Source organism: Lynx rufus, unplaced genomic scaffold (assembly GCF_022079265.1).
Source record: "Lynx rufus isolate CCGP_SWC_20201006 ecotype Redwood Valley unplaced genomic scaffold, mLynRuf1.p SCAF_14, whole genome shotgun sequence".
NCBI lineage: Eukaryota > Metazoa > Chordata > Mammalia > Carnivora > Felidae > Lynx > Lynx rufus.
Genome location: NW_025814828.1, coordinates 18,066,246 through 18,093,667, shown reverse-complemented (window position 1 = coordinate 18,093,667; position 27,422 = coordinate 18,066,246). Strand labels below are relative to the sequence as shown.

At 41.9% G+C, this 27,422-nt stretch overlaps 1 protein-coding gene and 1 long non-coding RNA gene across 2 annotated transcripts in view; one reads left to right on the top strand and one right to left on the bottom strand.

The window, feature by feature from the left end:
- The window catches only part of PHEX (phosphate regulating endopeptidase X-linked), a 220,773-nt gene extending 199,322 nt beyond the window's left edge, over positions 1–21,451 (bottom strand). The window contains exons 1-5 of the mRNA XM_047076000.1: positions 21,226–21,451; positions 20,099–20,373; positions 18,553–18,788; positions 13,793–13,861; positions 5,703–5,864 (exon numbers count right to left, since the gene is read on the bottom strand). Coding sequence (XP_046931956.1) covers positions 5,703–5,864; positions 13,793–13,861; positions 18,553–18,670 — 349 coding nt within the window. The 5' untranslated portion in view covers positions 18,671–18,788; positions 20,099–20,373; positions 21,226–21,451. The remainder of the gene's footprint in view (positions 1–5,702; positions 5,865–13,792; positions 13,862–18,552; positions 18,789–20,098; positions 20,374–21,225) is intronic.
- On the top strand, positions 292–16,202 carry LOC124509413 (uncharacterized). Its single transcript, XR_006961437.1, has 3 exons — positions 292–406; positions 13,750–13,916; positions 15,805–16,202. It is a non-coding gene; the product is annotated as an uncharacterized LOC124509413 (long non-coding RNA).
- Positions 21,452–27,422: the final 5,971 nt, after the last annotated feature.

Genomic DNA, 27,422 nt, shown 5'->3' with positions numbered 1-27,422 from the left:
ATAGTGGCAAAGATTGCTATTCCATAATAGAGATGAGCTGGCTCTACCTTGAGTCATCTGTCTTCTGTTTGACACAAGTGTTCTATCTCACTTATTGCCTCATGTTTCATAAGCGCTCATTTGCAAAATTTTCATCTGCTCGTTCATAAGCAACACATTGCTGTGTCATCTTCATGGTCACATGAAGACAAATTTGGGAAGTTTTGTAGGAAGGAAATTTTGAGACATCCAAACACATGACTATATTCAGCCTTAAAAAAAAAAAAAAAAACAACCCTGCTTCTTGGAGAGAATACGAAATAATTTTATCTTCCAAGTAGAAATCTGAGTCTTATATGCCATTTAAAGAAAAAATTCACGGAGCCAGGTTGCTGACTTCAATAGAGGGCAATTTTTCATCAGCCAGGTCTGTCAAATCCATTTTATTTCACAAATTGGACAGCCGTATCTGTGTGTTCTCTATCAGCCGTAAGAAAATGGTATTCTTTTGATTGGTGGTATTGGGTTTTATTTTTGGATGTTCTCTCTTTTTATCAAGGGTGAGGAAAATATCTAGACAGTATTCAATATTTTTGAAAGCACATGATATTTACAAATGATAAGACCAGAATAAAGCGTAAAGCATTTGGAAGACATTACTTCATGAGCCTTAGAACTAGCTGTGAGACAAAAATGGAAGCAGAGAGTACAAACATTTACTGAGGACCTGCTATATGCCAGGAACTTGACTGGGATGAAGTGTAATTTATACGGGTCACCTCCTCTAGTCCTCACAAACCCTATGAGAAAGATTCTCTTATCTCCATTTGAAAGGTAAGAAAACTGAGCTAGGAGAATTAAGTAATCGGCCACAGGTGACACGGAGGAGAAATGAAAAGTAACTAGGATTCAAATCCAGCTCTGCAGCTTCAATGCTCATGCTGAGGGGCTTACAGTGAGGACAAAAATCTGGAAATAATCCAAACGGAAACACAGGAATTGACTGAATCAATTACAGTATATCCGTATAAAGCAGTCATGGCAAAAGATGGTAAAGATCTCTTTTTATGGACATGAAAAGATGTTAACATGTCCAATAAAAGGAAATTATAACAACAGAATCTACGATCTCTTTTCACATATACATATAACTTTGTATGTATATTTGCATTTAAAAAGTTATCGGTGGTGGGATTTTACATAGGTTCTTCTTTTCGACTAATTTTTATTTTGTTGTTTTTATTATTCAAATATAATTGGTATACAATGTTACCTTAGTTTCAGATGTACGACATAGTGATTCAACAATTCTGTACATTACTGGGTGCTCACCATGATAGGTGTAGTCACCATACAACATTATTACAATATTATTGACTGTATTCCCTATGCTGTGTTTTTCAATTCTGCAACTTATTTTACAACTGGAAGTTTGTACCTTTCATCTATTCTGCCTTTCCCCTCCTGCCCCTCCGCTCTGGCAACCACCCATTTATTCTCAGTATATAGGAATCTGTTTTGGGGATTTGTTCATTTGGTCTTCAGACTCCACATGTAAGTGAAATCCTATGTTATTTGTTTCTTGTTATTCACTTATAGTTGGTATACGATGAGCTTGTATTACCTGGACAGTTGGATGGATGGGTAGACAGACTGTGAGATACATAGATACATACAGTATACAAAGGGACACAGAATTTAAAGATCAGAGGTTTAAAAAAGCAAGACTTGTCAGCACATCTGACATTTGAAAAGTTCCATTTAAACACTTTAATAATATGTAATCATCTGCAACATACTTGCAAAATCACAAAAATATCTATAAATCTGTTTCTACTTTTATAGGTATAGTTTCACTATTATGTATAGGTGTACAGTTAAAGACAAAGAGATAATATACATATTGACAGAATGAAAGAATAATAATGCAAATGTAGCAAAATGGTAACTACCAAAGAATCTGCATAAAGGGTATATGGAAGTTCTTATGCCATGCTTTCAACTTTTATCTTATTTTGAATTACTTCAAAATTAAAAAGTGTAAAGAAGACGTATTTTATATATAAAACACACACATCTGGTACAAGATGATACTAATTTTTAAAGAGACCCTAATTGACTATTTGCACTCCTTCTTGGCACTTAAAGCAAGAGCCCCAATGATCAATTTTTGAGTTCATCCTTTACAGTGCTTGTCACAGAGTAAGTTGGGATTTATCTGGTTGGGTCTTTAACAGAGCAGAGAAATATATGGGAAGCCTCCCATTTCGTTTCAAAAGGCCAGCACGATTTTGATAAGAGAATGTGACAAACCTAGCACACAAAAGTTGCAGACCAATCTGAATCATAAATATAGACACGAGTGTATGAAACGAAATAGCAGCCTATTCAACTTCAGCAATGTCTTAAAAGAAAAATAATAAACCATTCATAGGTAATATTTATTACAAGATTCTAAGGTCAATTCAGTGTAAGAAAATCTAGAGAGGTTAAAGAGATACTCCATCTGATTCTCTCCATAAATAGTGAAGACACCTTTTTCTTGAACAATGCCTTCTTGCAAACCAAGAGTAACAGAACACAATAAAGAATACCTATTCAAAACAAAGAAAAATATAATTGGGGGTTGGAGGGGGGAATACTGAGGGCATTAGCCACCAAACGAGGAATAAGAAAACTATACCCATTATCACTGCTATTATTCAACTCTGTTCTGGAGGCTCTAGCCAATACAGTAAAAGGAATGGGCGAGACAGAAAGTATAATTATTTCTTAAGTTTATGATTACCTACCTAAAAAATTCCAAAGAAGCCACCAAAAAGCTATTAATTAATAAGCCCATTCTAATGAGGTCCCATATGGATATATCAAAGCTTTACAACAGGCATCAGGAGTTGGCAAACTTTTTCCATAATGGTCAGAGAGTAAATATTTTAGGGCTGCAGGTCACATGGTCATATGGTCTCTGTACCAACTATTCAATTCTGCTGCTGTAGTGCAAAAACAGCCTTTGACAACACATAAGTGAATGGAGATACTGTCTCCTAATGAAATTTTATTTATAAAAATAGGCAGTGGACTGGATTTGGCCCACAGGCCATAGTTTGCTGACCTCTACTTCATACCTCAAAAAACAAACAAACATAAAACAGTTGATGGAAAGGAGTTACCATTTAAAGCAGGAAGCAAATATATAAAGACCTAGAAATAACTTTCTAAGGGCAACTTGGCTGTATGCAAAAATTAAACTGTGAATACTCTTTCAACACAAATATCCATGTGTATTCGAAATGGAATTGTTACTATAGTGTTATGTATGTTTACTATAGTGTTAAAACACGTGACACAGTAGTATTCATAATATTAGCTAAGTTTTTATTTAATTTTTTATTTTTAAATATAACTTATTGTCAACTTGGCTAATATATAGTGTATACAATGTGCTCTTGGTTTCAGGGGTAGATTCCCAAGATTCATCGCTTACATACAATACCCAGTGCTCATCCAATAAGTGCCTCCTCAATGCCCAAAATCCATTTTCCCCTCTTCCCCGCCACCACCCCCCCATCAACCCTCAGTTTGTTCTCCATATGTAAGAGTCTCTTACAGTTTGCCTCCCTCCCTCTCTGTTTGAAACCATTCTTCCCCTTTCCCCGATGGTCTTCTGTTAAGTTTCTCAAGTTCCATATATGAGTGAAAATATATGACATCTGTCTTTCTCTGACTTATTTCATTTATTAGCTAAGTTTTTTTAAATATGAAATTTATTGTCAAATTGGTTTCCATACAACACCCAGTGCTCCTCCCAACAGGTGCCCTCCTCAATACCCATCACCCACCCTCCCCTCCCTCCTACCCCCCATCAACCCTCAGTTTGTTCTCAGTTTTTAAGAGTCTCTTATGTTTTGGCTTCCTTCCTCTCTAACCTTTTTTTTTTTTTCCTTCCCCTCCCCCATGGTCTTCTGTTAAGTTTCTCAGGATCCATTAGCTAAGTTTTTAAATAGATGGGTGTGTACATGAGGTTTTGCATATGTACCCACAAGTGGAAAAGAAAGAATCTGGAAAGATGTATACCCAATTACTTCATTAGTCACCATTTCTAGGGGTGGATTTATGAGCAACTTTCTTACTTTTTGCTTTTAATTTTTGTTCCTTTTTCTTTTCCCAGAAGAGCTTAGAAGTCAAATTCTTCATTTTTAAAGGAAGCAAGCAAACAAAAAACCCTTGTGCCGCTCTCAACAATTTAGTCTTATTTCTATGAATGCTCAAGGATCTCATATACAGTATCCTCCTAAAAAAGCATATCAGTACTGAATTTGATTTTTACATTAGGACATCCCCAGGAAGTGCTTTAAATTATTGTAACTGCTCCATGCCCTGAAGATAGAAATCTTCTGGCTCTAATTAACATATAAGGATCATCTACGGCAAATCTTATCTTTTTCTTATCTTTCACGGTCATTTCTGCGTGCATGATTGTATGTGTGTCTATGCACACACCTGTGCACACATCTCTCTGTCTAGGAGGAAAAGCCAAAGAAAGGAAACAGGAAATAGGCAAGAATGGTAGGTGAAGGACCAACGTAAGTTAATATTATACAGGAAAATAAGTAAATTAATTTCTCAAGGTGTTATTTATCATTCTGTACTACAGGAACCTCACCTGTTGGGTTAGGGATAAGTGACATTCTTGAAAATTCTCTTTTATTCTAGTTTATGAAAAGATAAAGCCCGCCTAAAAAATTTAAGTGTATATGATTTATACTTAGTTGTGAAACTTAAGCACATTTTTCCTTACTACTGACAACAGGTATCTAATTATTGTACCAATAGTGACGTGTTAAAATGTATATATAAATTGATACATTTCATTTTCATGTACTTAAAATATTGGGGAAATGGAGATCAAGTAGAAAGAAAAATGATGATTCTTATAATGTCTCAGAAATTCTAGGTCTTATATGGCATAACTCACAGTTATCAAGAGAGGAAAAAAACATACCTATCTTTGTCTTCTCAAAACAATTACCTTATCTAGCCTTGAAATCTCCCTACTTCCATCCCAAAGTGCCTTTCTCCAATAGCTCAGAATAAAAAAATAGATCTAATATGAAGAGAAGTACCTCTAGTAAAAGACTTTTCCAATTTTTGAAGTGTGTGTATGCATGCACACATAGCTATGTGTATGCACACATATGTGAGTATGTGTGTGTGAACCTGTTGTTGCTACAGAGGCCATGGGAGAAAATAAAGTCCCCCCAGAGCCAACTCAGAAGTTAATAGGAACAATATGGCCAACACAAGGTCATCCAGAGTTCTCAAAAGACGATGAGGTGTTAAGTACATCTTGTAGCCATGAAAATCCAGGACGCAAATGAGCAAGTGATCAAGTTTGCTCTGAACACAAGAGACAAATAAGTATATTGATATAAAATAACTTCCATTAACCATTACTTTGCTCCCAGTCTCCATGAAATGCTATTTACCCTTCAGCAGAACTTACTATTACCAAATGCAAATGTAATGAAGCCTGTGCGAAGGCTTGTGTATGAGGTGTGGGAGGATGAAATCCTACTATTTTCCTTTCAATATTTTGTTTTTAAAAACCTTGGAAATGAATTTAGTTAAAAAGTAAGCAGGCATGCTTCAAATCCAAAACTGTGTTTTTCTTGTCAAGTACTGCTCTCTAAAAAGTACATCACCAAACCCCAGTAGAAACTTACCCTTCAACTTGAGGTCAACGTTATGTCTCAGCCAAGGGTAAACCCCATAGCTTGGCATATCTTCAGGAATTGGATTATTCTGTATCCAGCCATCACAAGCGAACCGGAAGAAATTATCACAAGGGTCCACAGAGAGATTTACCTTACTCAAGATAGCAGCAGCTATTTAAAAAGAAAATCATAGGATTAATGACAAGCACTGAACACTATGTACTATTCTCTTCCAAATTAAACAACAATTTCACATGAACCAGCTTCCAAGCCTTGGCTTTTACTTTTCCTCTCAAATGACTCCCCAAATCAACTTCACGATATGAAATTACCATAATCAGATTGAGTAGGTAAAAGCTTGGTGGTATTTATGGTTTTTGCAGCACTGCCCCTAACATCTGTGGGCCATGGGACATGAATACAAACGGAGCCTTTGGTATACTGTCTGCAAAGATGTGTGCAACATTTCCTTCCATCCCTCTCCTCTTTTTGCAGCGTGATTTTGTGATTCATTCCATCAAGTGATAGGATCTACTTCCCCTGTCAGGAATCTAGGTTGGCCTTGTGACTTACTGTGACCACCAGAATATAGCAGAGTGACTATTTTTGAGTTTCAAAGCTAGGCCTTAAAAGGGCCTTGTACCTTCCATGGTAATTCCCTTTGAATGGAGCCCTATGACAAAGCCTCCTAAAGGAGGTGAGGCCACACAGAAACTAACCAAATCAGCAGACTGAAGCCATCAGGAACCTTCCAGGCCAGATGACCCTCCAGCTGAATTCAGCTGTATGAACGAGCATAGGCAACAGCAACAGAGAAACTCCCAATGAACCCACGGAAGCATAAGAAATAGTAAATCACTCATGTTTCAGGACGCTAAGGTTTGGGGGTAGTTTGTTCCACAGTGAAGGCTAAGTGAAACAGAGGCCCACAGGTCATATCTAAATCTCTAAAAGATATATTTACAATATACCTTCATAAAGACTTGGAAAGCCAGGTATGCATTCTTGAGCCCCTGGATATACAATGTAGCTCTCAGAGGAATGAACTCCTGGAAGAGATCCCCATGGGCCCTGCAGGGAGGCTCAGGGCCATTTAGCAGGGAATTCTGGGTTATAAAAGGATATGACTGCTGACTTGGCCCTGGATTCAGGGAGAGGCACGGCCAGAGGAAGGCAAAGTGGGGCAGTGTAAATGAGGGCAGGGCCCTTCTTGCCCAGGAAACAGGACAGAACTGAGTATTTGTGTTAACAGAAAGACACAATAGACTGATTTACCATTTCTTCCTCTTTCATAAGCCCACACACAATTACACGTGAAACATAGTCAATAGATAGGAAGTATGTGCATACTTAAATATGTATCCATGAGCTTTAAAAAAATCTTTCGTTAAAACATGAGAAGGTTCCAAAACTCCTAATACAGAACTCCAACTCTCTTCTGTCACACAGCTGCTGGCTACCACTCTAACACAAAGATATGCACTGATTTAAAACACAAAGTGGCCAATATTTCAATGACATTGGAAAGATGACATTCTGGGTAATTTTCATACTTTAATTAATGGCAGAATATATTTATTTGAACTAATAAAACCCAATGAGTTTTCAGCTAAATAAGAAGGAATTGCCCAAAAAAAGAATAATCTGCATAAATTTATATATGCCAATTATCAGTTTGCTACATGTGTCCTCCAGGTTTAAACCTAAGGCTAGAGCAGCAATTTCTCAACACATCTCCAGAGGTAAGGGAAACAAAAACAAAAATGAACTACTTGGACCTCATCAAGATAAAAAGCTTCTGCACAGCCAAGGAAACAATCAGCAAAACTAAAAGGCCACTGACAGAATGGGAGGAGATATTTGCAAATGGCATATCAGATAAAGGGTTAGTATCCAAAATCTATAAAGAACTTAGCAAACTCCACACCCAAAAAACAAAAACTCCAGTGAAGAAATGGGCAAAAGACATGAATAGACACTTCTCCAAAGAAGACATCCAGATGACTAACAGACATATGAAAAAGCTCAACATCACTCATCAGCAGGGAAATACAAATCAAAACCACAGTGAGAATACCACCTCCCACCTGTCAGAATGGCTAACATGAACAACTCAGGCAACAACAGATGGTGGCGAGGATGCGGAGAAAGAGGATCTTTTGCATTGTTGGTGGGAATGCAAACTGGTGCAGCCACTCTGGAAAACAGTATGGAGGTTCCTCAAAACCTCCCAGCAATACCACTGCTAGGAATTTACCCAAGGGATACAGGAGTACTGATACATAGGGGCACTTGTACCCCAGTGTTTATAGCGGCACTATCAACAATAGCCAAAGTATGGAAAGGGCCCAAATGTCCATCAATAGATGAATGGATAAAGAAGATGTGGTATATATATACTATGGAGTGTTACTCGGAAATCAAAAAGAATGAAATCTTGCCATTTGCAACTACGTGGATGGAACTAAAGGGTATTATGCTAAGTGAAATTAGTCACAGAAAGACAAATATCATGACTTCACTCATGAGGACTTAAAGATACAAAACAGATGAACATAAGGGAAGGGAAGGAAAACTAATATAAAAACAGGGAGGGAGAACAAACAGAGGGTTACTGGAGGGGTATGGCAGGGGGGATGGGCTAAATGGGTAAAGGGCATTAAGCAATCTACTCCTGAAATCATCACTTCCCTATATGCTAACTTGGATGTCAATTAAAAAATAATTCAAAAAATTAAACAAAAAAACCCCTAAGGCTAGATATTTCTCTGGCCTAGACTTGCCATGATAATTTTCAACAGCTTTTTGTCCTCAATAAAGTGAATGATATACTAATATCCTAGTTTCTGTAGGACTTCAAAATCCCCAGCACTTCACCCCTTCCCCCCAAAAAAAGACAAAGAAAAAAACTGGTTTAGAAGTTTGATAAATTTAAAACTGGTTTAAGATTTTCATCTTCCAGAATTAATTCAGTGGTCTCCAATTACATTTTTACTTACTGCTACTACTTTATCATTAATAAATATGCAAATAAGCTAGAACATACAAGATCTTTATTTCAGTTTGTATTCATGATGATTCTGGCTGTATAGCCGCAGAATAAATCTGCTACATGACGCCCCAGTGACATCGATTATACAAGTTTCAGTGCCACACAATATTTACAGTCACACACAAGAACCTTCACAAACATTTTTATTCACATAAGCACACTGCTTTCTGGCCACCTTCCCAAACCTCCCTCTGCCCCCAGCCTCAAACGTATTCTCTCCCATCTTCAGTATTCGTGCAGGTACCTACCAAAACTGCAGGATCCACTCTGACCTCAGCCCCTGACCTAAGGTGGGGGAATACATCACTCACACAGAATTTGGAAGTCAGCCCACTGAGTAGGAAAACTCTAGTTTCAACCTCCTAATCCATCATTCAGAATTCACAGCTGGGCACAGGGCTGTGCCTCCTGCAGGACAACTGAGACTTCAGGGGGACCACAGTTGTCAAGACACCACAACTCCTTTTCCCCTGCTCAGTTCCATGGAGAAAACCCAAGCAGTCTTGTTTTAATAAAAGAAACATGATGATCAAAGAAAGCTGTGAAAGGCCAGGCTATGTGTTCTCTTTAGTTATTGCATATAAGGCAAATGACTATGTGGTCTCTTACTAGTGTTTATGTAGAGGTGGAAGCATCACACCCCACATACCAGCCTGAGTTTTCAAGTTTAATCAAGGCTTAAGAGAGAAGGTGGTGGCGGTAATAATGAAATCCTTAATAATGAGCATTTCCTCTGTGCCAGGAACAGACCTTTTCAGTACAGCATCATCTGGAGCCAGACTACCTGGGCTTAAATGCCAGCAACATCAGGGGCACCTGGGTGGCTCAGTCGGTTGAGCGACCGACTTTGGCTCAGGTCATGATCTCACAGTCCGTGAGTTCAAGCCCCACGTAGGGCTCTGTGCTGACAGCTCAGGGCCTGGAGCCTGCTTCGGATTCTGTGTCTCCCTCTCTCTCTCTGCCCCTCCGCCACTCATGCTCTCTGTCTCAGAACTAAACATTAAAAAAAATTTTTTTTAATAAATAAATAAATGCCAGCAACATCATGCACGAGCTATGTAACATGGGGTGCCTGGGTGGCTCAGTTGGTTAAGCATCTGACTCTTCATTTCCACTCAGGTTGTAATCTCACAGTTTATGGGATCAAGACCCACATTGTGCTCTGTGATCAGTGTGGAGCCTGCTTGGGATTCTTTCTCCCTCTCTATCCACCCCTCATCCACATGTGCTCGCTGCCTCCTTCTCAAAAAATAAATAAACGTTAAAAAAAAAAAAAGACTATGCAACCTTGGGCAGGTTACTTAACCTCTCAGTTTCCTCATCTGTAAAAAGGGATGACTGCCACAGGATCTTCATCAGAATTAAATGAGTAAATACACATTAAGTGTTTACAGCAGTGTCAGGCATACTGCCAAATAAATACAGTTGCCAAATAAAATACAAAATGCCTAGTGAAATTTGAATTTCAGATCAATGACCACATTTATACTTTAGGTACGTACCAAGTATCTCAGGGGACATGTACCAAAAAAAATAGCAGTTGTTGTCTATCTGCAATGCAAATTTAACTGAGCATCCTGATTGTACATATGTAGCTAAAGCTGGCAACCATACATATAATTTTTTGCTATTACCATTCCCTATTTATCTGAAACTATTGAGGTAAGATAGGTTTCAGAGATCATAGATTTTCAGATTTTCCAAAACTAATACAGTGCATATAACCACAGATAATTTACTACCCCCAGCAATATTCTGGAGTGGCACTCCTGAATCAAGCACATTAATAATTCCACAAGAAATACATGCATATTTTCCAAAATGGGATAAACAACACCCACAACAGCCTGACATGAATTAAGATCTACTTTTGCCATCCCAAGAACTGAGATCAGGTCCAGTCTTGCAAACTGACAGTTAAAATGTTCTCTGGGTCTGGGGTTAAGAATTACGCATTGTGGACCCGGATTACTTCTACAACTGCCGCCATTGTTTTTCTTCTAGTCGCACAACTAGTATTCTAAGTAAAAACCAGTATTCCCATTTCACAGAGGGTGAACAAGAGGCTTAGGATGTTTATGTAATTAGCCCAAGATCATGTGGCTTTTAAGTGGCCACATCATGCTTCAAACTCAAGTCAGCCTGTCTGCCCTTATCCATGATTAATATGCCCATTCCTTGACATCTTTCCCCACCTCTGAATTTGAAAGCGGGACTAGGAGAAGAGGATATGGAGAAGAGGAGGAAAAGAGAACTAAAGACAGCAGATATCTCAGAAGGGGGTGGCACCCGTTCAGAAAAGGTCCAGAAGGTGATCAGTCACTTTTGTCTTCCATCGTGCAGAGCTCACACACATGGCACCACCCCCCACCCCCCAGACACACACCCACGCAGGCCCCCTCACTTGCCCTTGTTCGCAGGCAGCCCCTCCTCCATCGCCCACACACGTGCAAGCACGCACCCGCGCGACCCCCTCCCTCACCCACGCACGCACGCACCCCCACACAGGTCCCGCCCACGCACGCACCCACTAGGGCCACCCCCCCCCCTCGCTCCCTTGCCCATGCACTTGGGCCCCAAACCTTCCCACCTTTTCTCATTTGAGAACTTCCTTGGGCCACATTTATTCAGTGTATACTTAACAGCTGTTTTGCAGGCCCCTAAGCACAGTGAAGCTCATGTTACACTGAAAAGGATGTATCCTTGGTGAGGCTTTCGTCACAGAAACAGAAAAATCAATAATTTTTTCAATATTAGAAAGCCATTCGCCAACGTGAAAATTAAAAACAGAACAGCCAGGCAAAACACACTAGCTGGCAGGAGGCGACATTATCAAATGTCATTCTGTAAGTTTTCCTCTTGCATTATTATGATGTGTAAATAGAGATAAAACACATGCAGTAAGTGGCTGTCCATACAAAAAGTTGCCTAAACTCAAAATGAAAAGTTTTTAGTTCAAAAATTTCATTCTCACACATCTGCAAGGACTGTACCACAGCAAAAGCACAAGGTGACATGAAGACTAAAATCTGATTTCTGACAGCCCCACCTGGTGCCCCACTCTACTCTAGGTCATCTCTCCGCTGGGAAACTCTAGGTTAGCTGCTCAAGGTGGAAACAGGAAAGGGCGTGGGAATTCCCAAATCGTTCTTGCCATTCCTGGGATGAGATCAGGAAGCTGAAACAATTGTCTAGTCACCTCACACTAGTAGGTCTATAGTATCGTGAAAAAAGAGCAAGACAGGACCAAGGCCAAAGAGTTTCATGGCACGGCCTTAGGGCACCAAAGCAATGATGGAGAGCAAACAGACATGAAGCCAGCCTGCTAATTCAGGAGGTGACCCTGGGCAAGTTATTTAGCTTCTGGAAGCCTCCATATCCTCATCTCTAGTTGGGCCTGGTGATAGCACTGACATCACCAGGTTCTAATGCAGATTTTATGACATGGCACCTGTAGGTCTCTTAACACAATGCCTGGTTAAAAGATATATATCGATCGATCAAGAATAGGACAAAAAAAAGAACATAATTGTCTAATCCATTACCTTTGTATAAGGCCGCTGAATCTAAAAGCTCTTTCACCTGAGTCTTCTCCATCTCAATCACTGCCGCCTCTAAAAATTTAAGCATTACCTTGATTCTCTGCCTTTTCTCACAACGCACATCAAATTCTTTCACAGCCCTCTGGCGCCTAAACCCTGTACACTGTGCCCTTCCATCTCAGAATTCAAGACAGCCTCACCTCTCCTCTGGCTTACTGAAATAAGCTCCTGCCTGACGACCTTCTTCCATCTTGCTCCCTATGGTCTCTTCACCACCCAGAGAGACTCCGCTGAGATCTTTTTAAATGCTAATAAGATCATGTCTCTTCCTCAAAACCTTCCGGAGGCTTTTGAGTACACTTAGGACAACCCCACAATCACCGGCACCTGGGTTCCCCACTGACCCTCATCACCTGCCCTCTTCCCCTTCACCCAGTAAGCTCTTCCGCTCCGGGACCTTTGCCCCAGCTGTTCCCCATACCTGGAAAGCCCTTTCCTCGATCTTCCCACAGCACGTCCCTTCTCATCATTCAGGGTCACTTCAGCATTACTTTCTCAGACTTTTCAGTCTAGCCATCCTGTCACTTGCTATCACAGTGTCCTACTTTAATATTTTGATTTTCTGCATAACATTACCACCAGTCGGTATTTTTCTTGCACAGTGATCACCTCGTGTGTATTGATGGTCTTTCTTCCCCTACCTGGTCATTCACCTTCACTGCTACCTCAGGGCCTGACTTGCAGTAAATATTTGGCAAATTAATTCATTAATCTCTTAAGAACAAGAGGAAGTGGAAGGGCCATGTACTTAATTCCTCCTTATGACTTTCCCCTTGGAAAATAAATTAGTGTTCCTGCCACTTAAAGAACGGGGTGGGGGGGGTGGGACGCTGGACTCTGGGCCCTGCAAATCTAGACCCTAACCCTCTTCCCTATAGATGGAATATAATAGCTGTGGCAAAACTGAGGCAACTTGAAACCCTCATATTCACTGTGGAGCTCCCACTGATACATGGCCCAGTCACCTCAAGAAAAACTTGACTCTCCAGGCCCTGAAGTGATTCCGCGTGACTGCGACTGCGGAAGCACAGATTTACAGAGGGTTCCTGCTCGGAGGCTGACAGGTCAGACCCACTGACCAAATGATTCAGAGAGACTGCTTATGGTAAATAGGGACATATATCGAGCTGAGGCCCAAGGAATGCCGATGGTCTCTCTGTTCGGGTCTTAAGAAAGGCCATCGGGCCTTCTAAAGCCCTTCCCGATTTCCATACAATGACTTGGAACACCGCACAGCTGTTTTTCCGCCAAGAAAACGAAAACAGGAAACCTGTGCTCCACAACTTCACACTGAGACTCGAAAGTAAACTTTCAATTTCATCAAACTTGCATTTCGTACATGGTAAACCTCAAGCAAACAGAATACTAAAAATACCACCTGTTTTCTCTTCCTCTCCCCAAGGTACCATAATTATATCTTGACACAGGAGGGAGAACTGACTTACCAGCTTCGATGCATTCCGGCTTCAGGCAGTACTCCTGTTTGGCTTGGAGACTTAAGAAACCTTGACTCACTGAAAAAACAGACCAAAATAAAGAAATGACTGGCTGGTAGCAGAGCACCATCAGGTAACCCACAGTCAGGCACATATGCTAGACACGTGATGTCAGTTCATCCTTCTGAGCATTGACACAGAATTGAAAAATCCACTTGGCTCATTATCTCAGGGCCAGACTCTGGTCACAAGCTAAGTAACCTTGGTGAGCCTCTTGGCTGCTCTGAAATTCAGTTCTCTGGAATATAAGATGAGAGGGTACAATTAGACCAGTGCTTCTCAGAGTGGGGTGTCCAGGCATCCACTGCCCTCCCCCCCCCCAGCTCTTTAGAAAGGCAAATTACTGAGCCCCACCTCTGACCTGAATCAGAAACTGTGGGGGTGGGGCCCAGCCATTTGCATTTTTGCAAGCCCCCCAGGTGATTGTGATGCAGGCTCAGGTGTGAGGGCCTCTGGGCTAGCTGATCTCTAAAGTCTCCTTCATCTCCAATTATCTGTGACTAAAGTCTCAGAATTTCACTCTTTTTGTTTACAACTACATTCTCATTTTAGATGGGAAAAAAAGTGAAACTTACCAACCATACCATTGGGAGCAAATCCAGAGTGGAAGAAGAAAATTAGCATTTCAAGTTCTGAATCTTTTGTGAACTATCCATAGATCTGTGAAGGGGTTGGGGGAGTACACTGGATATTATTCAGCCATCTAGCTCAGCATAGCTATTGGACAGAGGCAGCATGTGGGCCAAGCTTCCGACTACTTCCACCAGAACAAAACAAAACCAAAACCCTGCGAGATGGAATTAGCTTTTCACCAATAGCTTAATTTCACCCATCTGGCTGGCAATATTATCTAAATGGATGTCTGCAGAAAGACAGAAGGGTGCCCTGTTTGTCAACTCCAGGCAGCACCTGGGCATTAGCAGATGTGGGTTTAGATTTCAAAAATATTCTTGGTAGCCAAGGAAGTTAAGGGGGGTTCATTACTGCTGTACTCTGTGAGCAGAAATAAGGAATCATTTGGAGATGTGACCGTGGGGAGATGGATGGTGGGGGGTGAAGGGTAGCCAAGGCTTTCTGTGGCATTGTCCACTGAGAAGCAGGATCAGAAAGCATAGCGGTACCGATATTTCTGCTAGAAATGGAAGACCTGTACATCTGTTGTCAGTGTGACGATTTGTATTCTTTATTAACCCACACTGTAAAAGGAGCCTGCTTTTTCTTTGTTCTTTGCTGCCATCCTCCAAACAGCCTTTTTACTGGTGATACAATACAGATACAAGAAAACTGCCTATGGAACATCTCGGGCCCATTTTTAAGAAGTATCTTAGCATAATGGTGTGTTTTGATTTCTTTAAAGAGCAAAGAAAAGTTAGATACAAATATAAATGTGCAGCATAAACATTAGTATGGAATATTTTCTTAGGACTGGGTGAGGGAACCATGGGGGACGTTTTCCCTTCAGTCTACTTCTATATGTTTACCAAATGTTCTTTGATGAGCCTGTGTTATTTTTTACAATGAGAAAATAAGCCTTATTATAAGCAACATTGTTATGATTACGAACAGTACCACCTTGATACTAGCCTTATCTTATTTGTTTAAAAAAAGCTAATGAAGTGCTGTACTTAGAGTTACCACTTTCATGGAAAAGAATTCTTGACCCAAACCCTCTAAGGAAGCAGAACTAGGTATCTTTATCTGAATATGAGTAAAAGGGAGGTTTAAATTAAATTAATTGAGATGCAGACAGACCTCACCCCTCGAGGAAGAGCATTATATCCATGCAGGGTTGAGATCCCACAAATAAATAAGGATCAACAAACCCAGATAATGTGAGGGTGCAGGTGAGAGACATCAGGACAACAAGGAAAACATTTTTAATATAAAACATGATAGTGTTACTTTTTACTGGTTAGGTGCTTTAAAAAAAAATTTAAGAACAGTTTGGTTTCTCATTTTAGATTTTTCTGTAACCAGTGGAAATGACCTCAGAATGCAGTGGAGTCATCCACATATCGGCAGCATGAGAAGAACCATAAAGCGGGGGCTCAGCATACTATGGCCCATGGGGCCAAGTCCAGTCTCCTGCCAGTTTCTGTACAGCCTGTGAGCTAAAAATGATTTTTATGTGTTTTAATGGTTGGAAAAAACCACAAGAAGAATATTTCATAAAATGATCTGAAATTCAAATTTCAATGTTCAGAAATCAAATTATATCAGAACACAGTCATGCGCATTTGTGTACACTTTTGTCCGCGGTCGCTTTCTTGCCACGACAGGGTCAAGTAGCAGCAACAGAGACTGTATGGCCCAGAAAGCTGAAAACATTTATTATCTGACCCTTTCCAGAAAAAGTTTGCCCACCATTGCATTTGAGAAAGAGACTGTGGGGATGAAGAGGTGAGGGAGGAGGAAAAGAAAGGACACTTTAAAATAAACTGATTATTGGCATATGGTTATACCTGTCGTTTTAAATTCTATTGCTGTAGCTTCTCTGAGACCACCCCAAGGCCAGTGGCAGTCGCTCTTACCGTGGAAGGACTAAGATTTAGGGAAGAGATTAGCCCAGAACCTAAAATACAAAGAGGGATGCTAGAAATTGCAGGCCTGTGTCTGAAATTGAACAGACAGAAAAAAATATCAACCAGCAAGCACCTTGAGGAGAAGAGGACTTAACCAGAATATTGTCACACAGAGCATTGTCTTTCAGGTCCCTAGATATTTTTAGACAAGGACTTCACTAGGTGCAGGGTGGAGGTGGCTGGCAGAGCCTGGGGGACTAGGCAGTAAAGGGTCTGGCTGAAGGAAGGCTGAAACAGTGCAGAGATGTTTGACAAAAGCTACTAAAGAATGTGCATTTATCTTAAAGCAAATATCCCCAAATGTATACATCCAAATGGACGTGGTCAGCTAAAGCAATGCTTCTCAAACTTTAATTTGCAAATGAATCGCCTGGAGATCTTATGAAAACACAGATTCTGAATTAGTGGGTCTTGGGCTGAAGCGCAGGCTCCCAAATGGTGCTGATGCTGCTGGTCCATGGACCGCACTGAGTAGTGAGGGTGTCAGGAGGCCACACCTTTATTCTCTAACATCATTCAGACTGCTCTTAGAAATCTGCAGTAAGAGCCAGGTTACTGGGCACACTGCAAAGTTATTTTTTTTCTGCTTTATGCAGGCCTCCTTACCCATAATAGCATTGCCTGGCTTCATGAACTTTACTATGCTCTAAAACCTTTGGAGCTGTTTCCAAAGAATCATCTCCTCTTAAAGAACAAAGATTTGCTGCCATGGAGAATATTCCAACTAATATGGAACAGCCTCAGAATGTAATCATAATGGTGGAATTTCAAAATGCTCAAGCAATAGTAACATCGTTAAAAAGAGCACATATTTTTCAATAAGCAATCATCATTGGGATTTTTGAGTGTAGGAGTGTTCGCAAAACACAAATAGTCTAACTTTGCACTCACTTCCCACATCCTATGTAGTCCCTTGGCATGCCTGTATCATTTTTCCTCCTGTTTGTACTTCAGGGTAGGACACATCTAAATCCCAAGTGCCGAGAAATCTCAGAAAAGTGTTGGAGAGCCACAAATTCAGTTGCAGGAGTAGGAGGTTAGCTGTATATTGAAAGCAATAAACCTATCTAATTTCCTAAATCTTAAGCCACAGAAAACATGGAAAGGTGGTTGGCTGCTTTTAGCAGAGTTTTCAACCACACAACCCTAACTCTTTTAAAGTTTAATCACTGATTTCCCTTGCCAAAACAAACATGGCCTCCTGAAACCTGTACAAGCCAAAGAATGTTTCCAGGTTTGCTGTATTTCAGACTGCACCTAAACTCTCCTAAATATAGGGCTTGTTCCTATATACCTTTCAAGCTAATGAAATAGTATGGGCTGTATGACAAAAACACAAAGGGTAATAATCAAGGGCTCAAAATGCCTACAATTTTAGAACACCTGTGTCCCCTTTCCAAGACATTTCATTCTTATTCATAGGAATGTGCTTTTCATCACATATGCTCTCTGGGTACATCATTCTCACCAAGAGTCATTACAATAATTGAATCCCAGTACCTTTCAAATGCTGGAAGGAAAACCTCTGTTTTCCTTCATATTAATTTTTAAATCTACTAGAAAGGCAGAGTTAACATTTCATCCCACCAGAGTCACTGGATTAGAAAGGCACTGAAGAATATCATCAAGGTTCATGTTTAAAGACTGCTTTGTATTTTTTTTTTTAGTTAAATTTCATGATTCGTTCAGGCAAACATTAACAAAAATCAAAGGGGCAAAAAATTCCAGCATGGTTTTGATGACAATGTAAAAGTCTCTCCTCACAAAATAAATGAAAGTATCTGACTATGAAATCACAAACATTCATTCTGCTAAATGTAAAATGTAACGCGTAAAGAAAATGTTTGCCCAGTACGACCGAATCCTCCAGCCACCGGAAGCCACTTTATACCCATTTCACATTATGGACTATATGCCTCGTGCTTGGGCGTATTTATTCATTCCGCGTCCTAAAGAAAAGGCCCCTTTCGCACTTGCATATTTAATAGAAGCTAAGGCCACACCACCTACTAACACGTGCAAGCGGCCCCCCACCCCCCGCCTGCATCCTGACAAGGTTTGCCAGGATAAAGCACAAGGACACTTAACTGCACTCGCCCTGTTCCCTGGCCTCACCGCCCCACTTACCTAGAAAGAGGATGGTGCCCAGCACCAGAGTGCCACCAATGAACACAACCAGGGCGATTCGAGTACCTCTGTTGGCTGTTTTTCCAGGCTCCGTGCTGCTCCCCATTTCTGCTTCCATCAGGAGGGACGTAGAGAACACGCGAAGAGAAAGTCACTTTTTGTGGTTTGGTGGCTGGTCTCAAGAACCTGTGAGACGTTGACATCCAAGGTTCTCTTGCTCTTCTACTAAAAGACAGCTTTAAAAAATCCCGTCAGAAAATCTTCCCTCGCCACCCTTTCTCAAATATTTCTTCACAAATGAAATAAAAGAAACCCAAAATATTGGTTGCCTTGGCTTTCCCCCTGACCAGACAAAACAAACAGTGGTTGCTTTATCTTGGGGCTCTCCCCCCAGCAAAGTCCCTCTCAACCGATTGTTTGGCAGGCTCTTCTCTCAGGCGTTCTGAGTGTACATGTTTTACTATGCTGCTGAACAGATGTTTTAGCTATTTAAATGTATAGTCACTTGGGGAGGAAAAAACAATTGTCTTTATCAAAACTGGATTCTCATCAAACTCTTCCAAACCATGATAAGTTAGGTGGCAAGGATTCTCCGGACCCACTTTAAGGTCTCAATGAATCACGTAATTCTTTTGCAATAATCATTCTGCTCGCCTGAATTGTCTCCATCAAAGATATTGTTTCTGTGTGCAAGTCCCTTTTTAAAGCCCTCTAAGAGTTCCTGGGATATCCTGGAGCATTTTATTTTAGGAACTTTGTGTATGACGGCATGTGCCAAAAATCAGAGTCACAGTCCAGTGCAGTGCAAAGTAGCAATTAAGACAACCTACGGAGGCTGATGGTTTTGACTGGAATTTTTTTTAAGGAAAAGGAAAAAGCATTTCCTCTCTGTGGTGCTAGGAATTGTACAGAACGCGGGTAAGTGATCGAATTCGGCTTATTAGCAACCACAGAAGAGATGGTAAAAGATTTTTTCTTCCCTGCATGTTTTGATGGAAAGTGCCCCCAGGTATTTTGTCCTCCAGTCCCACGGAGGGAGCCACTGGTTCATAGTTTTGTGTTTACATAAAATGCCCACTTCAGCAGATTCTGCAGGATAAAATCAAAGGCAATTTGTCTCTCTGGAAAGACTGAGTTAATGACTGGGTCTTTGATTTCTTTAATTATGCTAACAATTTAAATTATGACAATCTGCTTTCTTCATGGGGAAGGGCAACTGAGATCCCAATGCTATTGAAATGATACCGATTTTATTATCCAGTGATACAAATATCATTAATCCTCAACACAATTACTACTTATCTGCTTTTGTTTCACTATAGGTCACAGTGGGGGTGGGGGTGGAGGCTCAGTCTGAAAACCAGTAGAGCACAGTTCTCATGCAAAACTTGTGCTCATGGCCTTGTGTGTCACACCAGAGCTAGCAGACGCTGGTGAGCCCAGTATAACATGGCCACGTGTTCATGGTCCTATCCGGCTGGTCTTGGTCAGGTCTTAGATCCTTAGCATGGGATTCTTCTGAGGTTTATTCCAAAGCACATCCTACCTTACTTTCTGCTCATTTCATGTTGCTCCAAAGCCAGAAAAGCATAAGCGTTTGTCCAAATTATGACATCACAGTATATTGTAGATATTATGTGCTCATTAGCTGTTGATGTTATTTTGTTGCTGTTACACCATACACATCTTAGCAGGCCTTTGGCTCCTAGGATGGGATTCTCAGAAGAGTTTTTGGACTTGACTCCATAGTACTTCTTAAGACTGTGAGCTCCATGAAGTCAGGAATCATGTCCATCAAGTTCAATGCTACAGCCCCAGCACCTACAGCCCATGGCCCATAGCAGTGAAGGGAGAAATAAGAACAAGGAAAATCAGGCAAGTTAGCTCCAGACATTCACTCTTAAAAAGCAGCTTCAGCAAACTCAGATGTTAGTGTCTGGGGGTCTCTCAGTCTCCCAATTCCTTCTAAATGCTCAAATGATAACGATACATCACCTAGGTGTAGCACTTTCATATCCCATTTTAACTTCATGGTAAACTTACGTGCTTGATGGCAAAGGTATTTTTTTTTTTTATCTCTGGTTTGCAAATGACAACACTGAGACCCAAGGACCAGCCTCAAGCAGCATAGCAAACTCAGGAAAGGGAAAGCTGGAGAGAGAGGATCACTGCCATACACTGTTTGCCTGCTTGAGAGAGGTCCCTGTGCACGTGGGAGAGGCCATATACACAAACGTGACACCAGGACCCACCTCTTCCAGCTTTCCTTTCTTCTCTAAGTCTCCTCACACCTTCTGGGTCCAGACTAGCATGCAGTGGTGGCTGCTGGTTGCCGGCTGGGGTAGCCTTCACCCACCTTGGAATGGTGATTTCCCCAGAGGTGAGGGCAATGGGGACTTACCCTGATCTACACCTATCCATCACTTAACCACATGAAATCATTCCTGAACTCTCAATTGCAAAGTGAAAAGCCATTAAACCAAAAAATACTTCCATTAATTGTAATAGGAAAACTACGATGCAGTCCATCCCAAACTAAGATATGCAAATGCAGAAAGAAAATGTATTAACTCAACAATGAAAACAAGCCTATAAAAGTAATCACTTTTGCGGTGTTGAAAGTAAATACAGTTTGTTCATGTAATGCAAGAAATGAAGTTTTATTTTACTCACCAAAGGAATAAGGAAGACTTGAGAGTGGGTGAGGATTGGTAGGAGAAATGGTGCCAGTGAATCACCCATTAGAAGGTGCAGTCTTCATTCTGTGCCATTTTCTGCATTAATTTTTCTACCTTTTGGGAGAGGTCAATTATCTTTCACTCAAACTACATTGAAAAACACATTTGTAGCACAGACGGGGTGCCTGGCTGGCTCAGTCAGTGGAGCTTGCTACTCATGATCTCAGGGTTGTGGGTTCAAGCCCCGCATTGGGTATAGAAATTACTTTTTAAAAAATCTTAAAGAGAAAAGAAAAAAAGTTGTAGCTCAGAAAAAAATTATGGCAAAATAAAGAAGTTCAAAGTACAGAGAAATATAATGAGTGCTTACAAGAGACAAAAGCAAGGGTTTGCAATCTAGAGCACATGGGCCAAATCGGGCCCATTGCCTATTTTTGTAAATAAAGTTTTATTGAAATAAAGTCACCCCCATTCAGTTACATACTGTCTACGATGGCTTTCATGCTACAAGGTCAGAGTTGAGTCGCTCTGCAACACAGATATGACCCATGAAGCTTATTTACTCTCTGGCCCTTTACGGAAACCATGGACTAAAGAACAATAGAAGATACTACCTACGTGGCACACATACAGAAAGCAGAATGTTCACTCGCACTCAGCCGGCTTCTCAAAACCGTTCCATTTGATGTTCTCTGAATACAAGCTGTCGTGTTAGGGAAATTGGTCAATGTGTCTTTGTCTAAAACTGTATTAAAACTATGGCATATTACTTAGTGTGTTTTGGGGTAGAGTGTCATACTGGGATAAAAAAGGAGGATGTCAAAAAATTTTATAATTTCTCAAGAGCTGTGAAAAATAGTTAACTGAAAAGTCACTCTGCAGGGAAGTCCGCTTAATAATCTGGTGTGCACCCACTCAATTGTTTCAATTAAGAACCTTCAGGATCGGGGCACCTGGGTGGCTCAGTCAGTTGAGCGTCTGACCCCTGATTTCAGCTCAGGTCATGATCCCAGGGTCATGGGTTCCAGCCCTGTGTTGAGTATACAGCCTGCTTAAGATTCTCTCTCTCTCCCTCTGCCCCTCTCCTCCGCTCACACAAGTTGTCTCTCTAAAATAAATACATACATACATACATAAATACATAAATCTAAAAAAATATTTTTAAAAGAACATCCAGGACTATCTGGAGCTTTAACTAGAATCGGTCAATGGAATCAGCAGAAATTTCTTGAGCATTTCTCGGGTGCCTGGCCCCGTACAAGGCCCTGTGAGGGAAGACAAAGAAGCCATGCCAGAGATTCCAGACTGGCAAACTGGGCTCAGTCACAAAAATATGCAAAACCCTTGGCAACTTAGTCACAGAACACTAAAGGCCAACAAGTGTCCAGGGAAGTAGAAATCCCTGAAGGCCAGATTTGTTGGGGAGACTTCCAGGGGGACCCGCAAGAACGGACAGCTTGAGGGGAAAGAAAGGCTTCCAGACAGGCCAAAGCCCGCCCCAACATGGGACTTGCCTGGGCATTTACATCTCTCCCCGCCGGACTCACAGGTAAGATCATTTAACCAGAAGTGAATCCCACAACCTGTGCCCTGCCTCAGTGGCCGGGAGGACAACTGAAGCTGAGTCTTTATGCTAGACGAGCGCATCTGCTCGTTACTTGGCTGTGCGGGGTCTTCTGTTTCAGGCAGTAAAATCCCATGTGAGCTGCAATTTCAGTGAGGAAGAAGGAAATTCAAAACCTGAAAAATGTATTCATCCATCCCCTGGAAGGAGGAGGGAGACAGGGAGGGAAGAAAGAGAAAGAAGAGCTAAATGCTGAAAACTCGAGAGCTGAGGGCTGTGGCGGAACTCTGTTACTTGTTGGCAGGTCCTTCAGACTAGGGAGGGTTCCAGTCCCAGGCCTTCCACCAAAGAGACTCATTACTTACATTATCTCTGATCTTTTTCAACATCTTTCTTAGCTAGGTGTTCTGTCTCCTTTTACAGACGAGGAAACTGAAGTTCGGAGCTATTAAGTGATTTGCCCAAGGTCACACAGCAGGTATTTGTCTCAAGGCCTGAGAGGTTTCAAATTCCAACCTCTTTTCTCTCTGCCCTGTTACTTGATAAATTTGCTTATCTACCTCAAGTAATTAGTGAAGGTGGGTGTAGCGTGTCAAAATGACTCTTGAGACCTAGAAAAAGCGATAAACTATGCCTCCTGTAATTCTCTTGTTGAAAAGACTAATTATCAGCTCTTACTTCCTTAACAGGAACAGCAGTCATCATTAAATATGAGGAAAACCTTTGTTCAGTTGGGCAACAAGAATAGCAATGCACAAAATATCTCCTGATTTGCTGATGCTCATAAGTGAACACTAGGACAGGTATATAAATATGAAAGGCTTTCTATCCGTGTATTGTACTGTTCACTTCTGAGCCTAAAGGGGGATTTCATTTCTTTTTCTCTTTTGATTTTATAACACTTTTTTTAAACATTTATTCATTTTTGAGAGACAGAGCATAAGTGGGGGAGAGGCAGAGAGAGGGGAAGACACAGAATCACAAGCAGGCTCCAGGCTCTGAGCCGTCAGCACAGAGCCTGATGCGGGTCTGAAACTTGAACCGCGAGATCATGACCTGAGCCGAACTCAGATGCTTAACAAACTGAGTCACCCAGGCGCCCCTGGGGGGATTTTTATTTCTTGATTTTCTCACACCCTTGGCCATACAGCTTCTTCAGTGCACATTCACGTCATGTGTATTATCCCCAGTCCTTACAGCAGTCTTATGGTATAGGAATCTTCTCTGTTTTACACTCAAGGACAGGGAAGCTGTCAGAGGATAGGTAATATTCCCAAGGTCACATGGTGGGCAAATTGTCAGTGCCCAGTGGGAACTCAAATCTGTCGAACTCTTGTTTGGAAATGTACCCAGGATTTGTTTTTAACAGGTATAGTAAGATGACAGACACAGAGAAAGGCTTTGAAAGAACAGTTTATTACTCGCAGTTTTTGAGAGGAAGGGGCATGCCATGTCACACAGGGCCACATGGGGAAGCACTGGGGTTGGTCAGGTGGCAGAAGGAGCAAGGGGAAAGTATGCACAAAAGCCTTTTATTGTGGTTTTCAAAAAAAGAAATGGGCAGGCAGGTTAAGCAGCTGAGGCAGGCTTAGGAAGGTAGAATTTGAATAATGAATAATGTCAGCAGGTGGTGGTCTATAGGAGGGGTCTCTAGTTGTCAAGCACCTGGCCTTGGTGTGATTTAGGTTCTGGGTGGATGATGTCCTGGACTGCAGGAGCCTGAGAAAAGGAGGCAGGTGAGGGGATGGATGCAGAATTGGTTGGTTTGCATTTCTTTTTTTTTTTTTTCTTCCTCTCTCTCTCTCTCTCTCTCTTTTTCTTAAATGGGGGAGGGGCAGAGAGAGGAGAGAGAGAGAATCCCAAGCAGGCTCCTCACTGCCAGCGTGGAGCCCGATGAGGGACTCGAAACCATGAACCGCAAGATCATGACCTCAGCCAAAACCGAGTCTGCCGCTCACCTGCTCACCCGCTCACCTAAACCACCCAGGTGCCCCGGGTTGGTTTGCATTTCAAAGGCACGCTACAAGGCAAGTCATTTACTATCTCTAGGAATTAGCTAATCTGGGAGGCCCTCCCTGCGGGTCCACTAGGCCCAAAGATGTCAAAGACTCACAAAGTATAGAAAATTAAAGACATGAGTAACACAGCTCCAAAACCCTTCAGACCTTTCCCAACATTCTACTGCATAGCATTCTACTGAAATGTAATAACTGTTCATCCAAGTAGTGTTTCCATGCTACATCCTCAAAGTGATCAGATCCACCCTGACCCCTTGGTTAGACTACTAGGATACAGAAGTTTGTATGCCTTTGATTAATTACAGCCAACGGTTCAAGGATGGCTTACTCGGATGTTTAATGAAAGCAAGAATCTCCTGGAAGCCTGGTTTAAACACAGATGAGTGGGCTCTATCCCTCGAGTGTGTTTCAGTAGCTCTTGGATGGTCTGAAATGTGTATTTCTTTTTTTTTTTTAAGTTTATTTATTTTGAGAGGAGGGGAAGGGCAGAGAGAGAGAGAGGGAGAGAGAGAATCCCAAGCAGACTCCACACTGTCAGCGCAGAGCCCAATGTGGGGCTTGAACTCACAAACCATGAGATCATGAGCTGAGCTGAAATCGAGAGTCAGACACTTAACCAACTGAGCCATCCAGGTGCCCCTGAAATATGTAGTTCCAACAAGCTTCCAGGTGATGCTAATGCCGTCGGACTTAGGACCACATTTTGAGGACCGCCGGCTTAGAAACACCATTGAATCTTTCAGTAAGGCAAACTGAAGAACTAACAAAACTAAACATTAAACTTATGTAGCAAACCCAGGGATGACATTCAAAATATTTAACAAGATTTAAATAATTAAAGAGCCAACCTGTTATGACTTGGTTAAAATAACATTTGTTAACTAGAACACAGGGTGCTAGATTGTGAGCCATGGTTCAACAAATGCAGAAGAAATTGAAATGGAGAAGTTTCTTACTTGCCCAGCATGTTGGTCGTGGAGGACGTGCTCGGCAATGCCTCAGAGCAGGACATGGGGAGGTCAAGGCAGAGCACACAGAGAAAGAGGCAGGACCTGGGCACATGCCTTCATTAGGCCCTGTGGGTGGAGCGCTTTGGGGTTCCCAGGCCAAGGCCAAATTGGTCACTTCAAACTAAAAAGGGCAGAATTGTGATAAGCCTCGAGGAGGTTTATCTAAGGGGCACCCTGAGGGGTGAGGGCGACCGTTCCTCGATAAGGGCTGCTGGGGAAATCCGATCAGGAACTTACATGTGTCTGTGATCCTGTGGGCTGTTATCCAGGGCATGTGCTTGCGTGAGGGGTGAGGGTCAACTGAAGGTCCCCACGGGCTGCTTGGCCAAACAAAATGGATGTCTAGGCAACAGTACCATGGGGTAGCTTAACTAAACGCTCCAACAGGCTCTACTTCTTAGCTGCTGGATCTGCAGGGGCCCAGGGGAGGGGCTGGGGTGGATGAGGCTGCCAGGAGGGCCTGGAGCCATTGCCAAGTAAGGACGCATTTCAATAGTTAACAACAGCTACAGCCACACCAGCGGGAGCCAACTGAATTGCGATCCTGAGTCAAATTTCAAATGAACTTATGATGGTGCTTTAAGGCCCTTCGGCAGCGGCTGTCAGCCTGTGGGAAAATGTCCAAGTGTGTCACATGGAACTCCTGCGTGACTGAACCCTCACAATCCTCCAGTCATTCTAAACCCCTTCAAGTTCCCAGACACACCCAACTTCATCCAGCCTTTGTGCTCTCAGAAAAAAGATTTTTGCCTGGAAAACCATTTCCTGAGAAACTCAGATTCGTCTTTTAAGACTTAGTTCAGACTCCTTTGGAAAGCGTCCTAAACCCCTGTTCTTATCCAGGTCATGGAGTGACCTGTCACATCACTTGGATTGTATGATGATGAGATCTCTATAGGGATCCACCCCATTAGACTACAGGCAAGCATGGGGCAGGCGTTTACCATAAGGCATCAGTTTTAAGAGGGACTTTTTTTCAAGCTTTAACATCTCTAGAAGTAGAGTGTACCTCTTATTTACACAGCATTTTTCTCTCTTAATGGTATATAGTATGGTAGTACATCTTACAGTCAATTGTATCTTAGATTCAACGAAATAAGCTTTTTTTTCCTTCCCTGTACCCACATCTCTTTGGGCAATACCGAGCATGTAGGATACGCTTTGGCTCTCAGCTTCATTCTGACCTTCTAGCATGTTCAATGTCAAGGCCACAGACAACATCTTCCGGGCTCCCTTGCCATCTGAGTTCTGGATTCTGTCAGTGGAAGGCATTCTTGGGCAGGAGGCAGGTAAAAGTCTGCTCCAGATTTTGCCAGCTGTTCCTGCTCCTACCGGTGGCTCCAGCAGTCAACAGTGGGCTCCTGCAACAGCGGGGGCAGAGGCGACAGCAGCAGAGGCATAGGGCCACCGGTGCCCACAGACTCCAGAAGCATCAGCAGGACTGTGGCTCCTGGAGTCCCAGTCAGGCAGCAGCCGCAGGGGCAAGTGTTTCTGCGGACTCCGGGTCCACACATTTCCTCCTTTGCTAGCAATAGCAGCTTTCTGAAGTTACAGAACTCTGAGTGCCATCGTCCCCTCTTTGCTCCTTCTGCCAATTGGT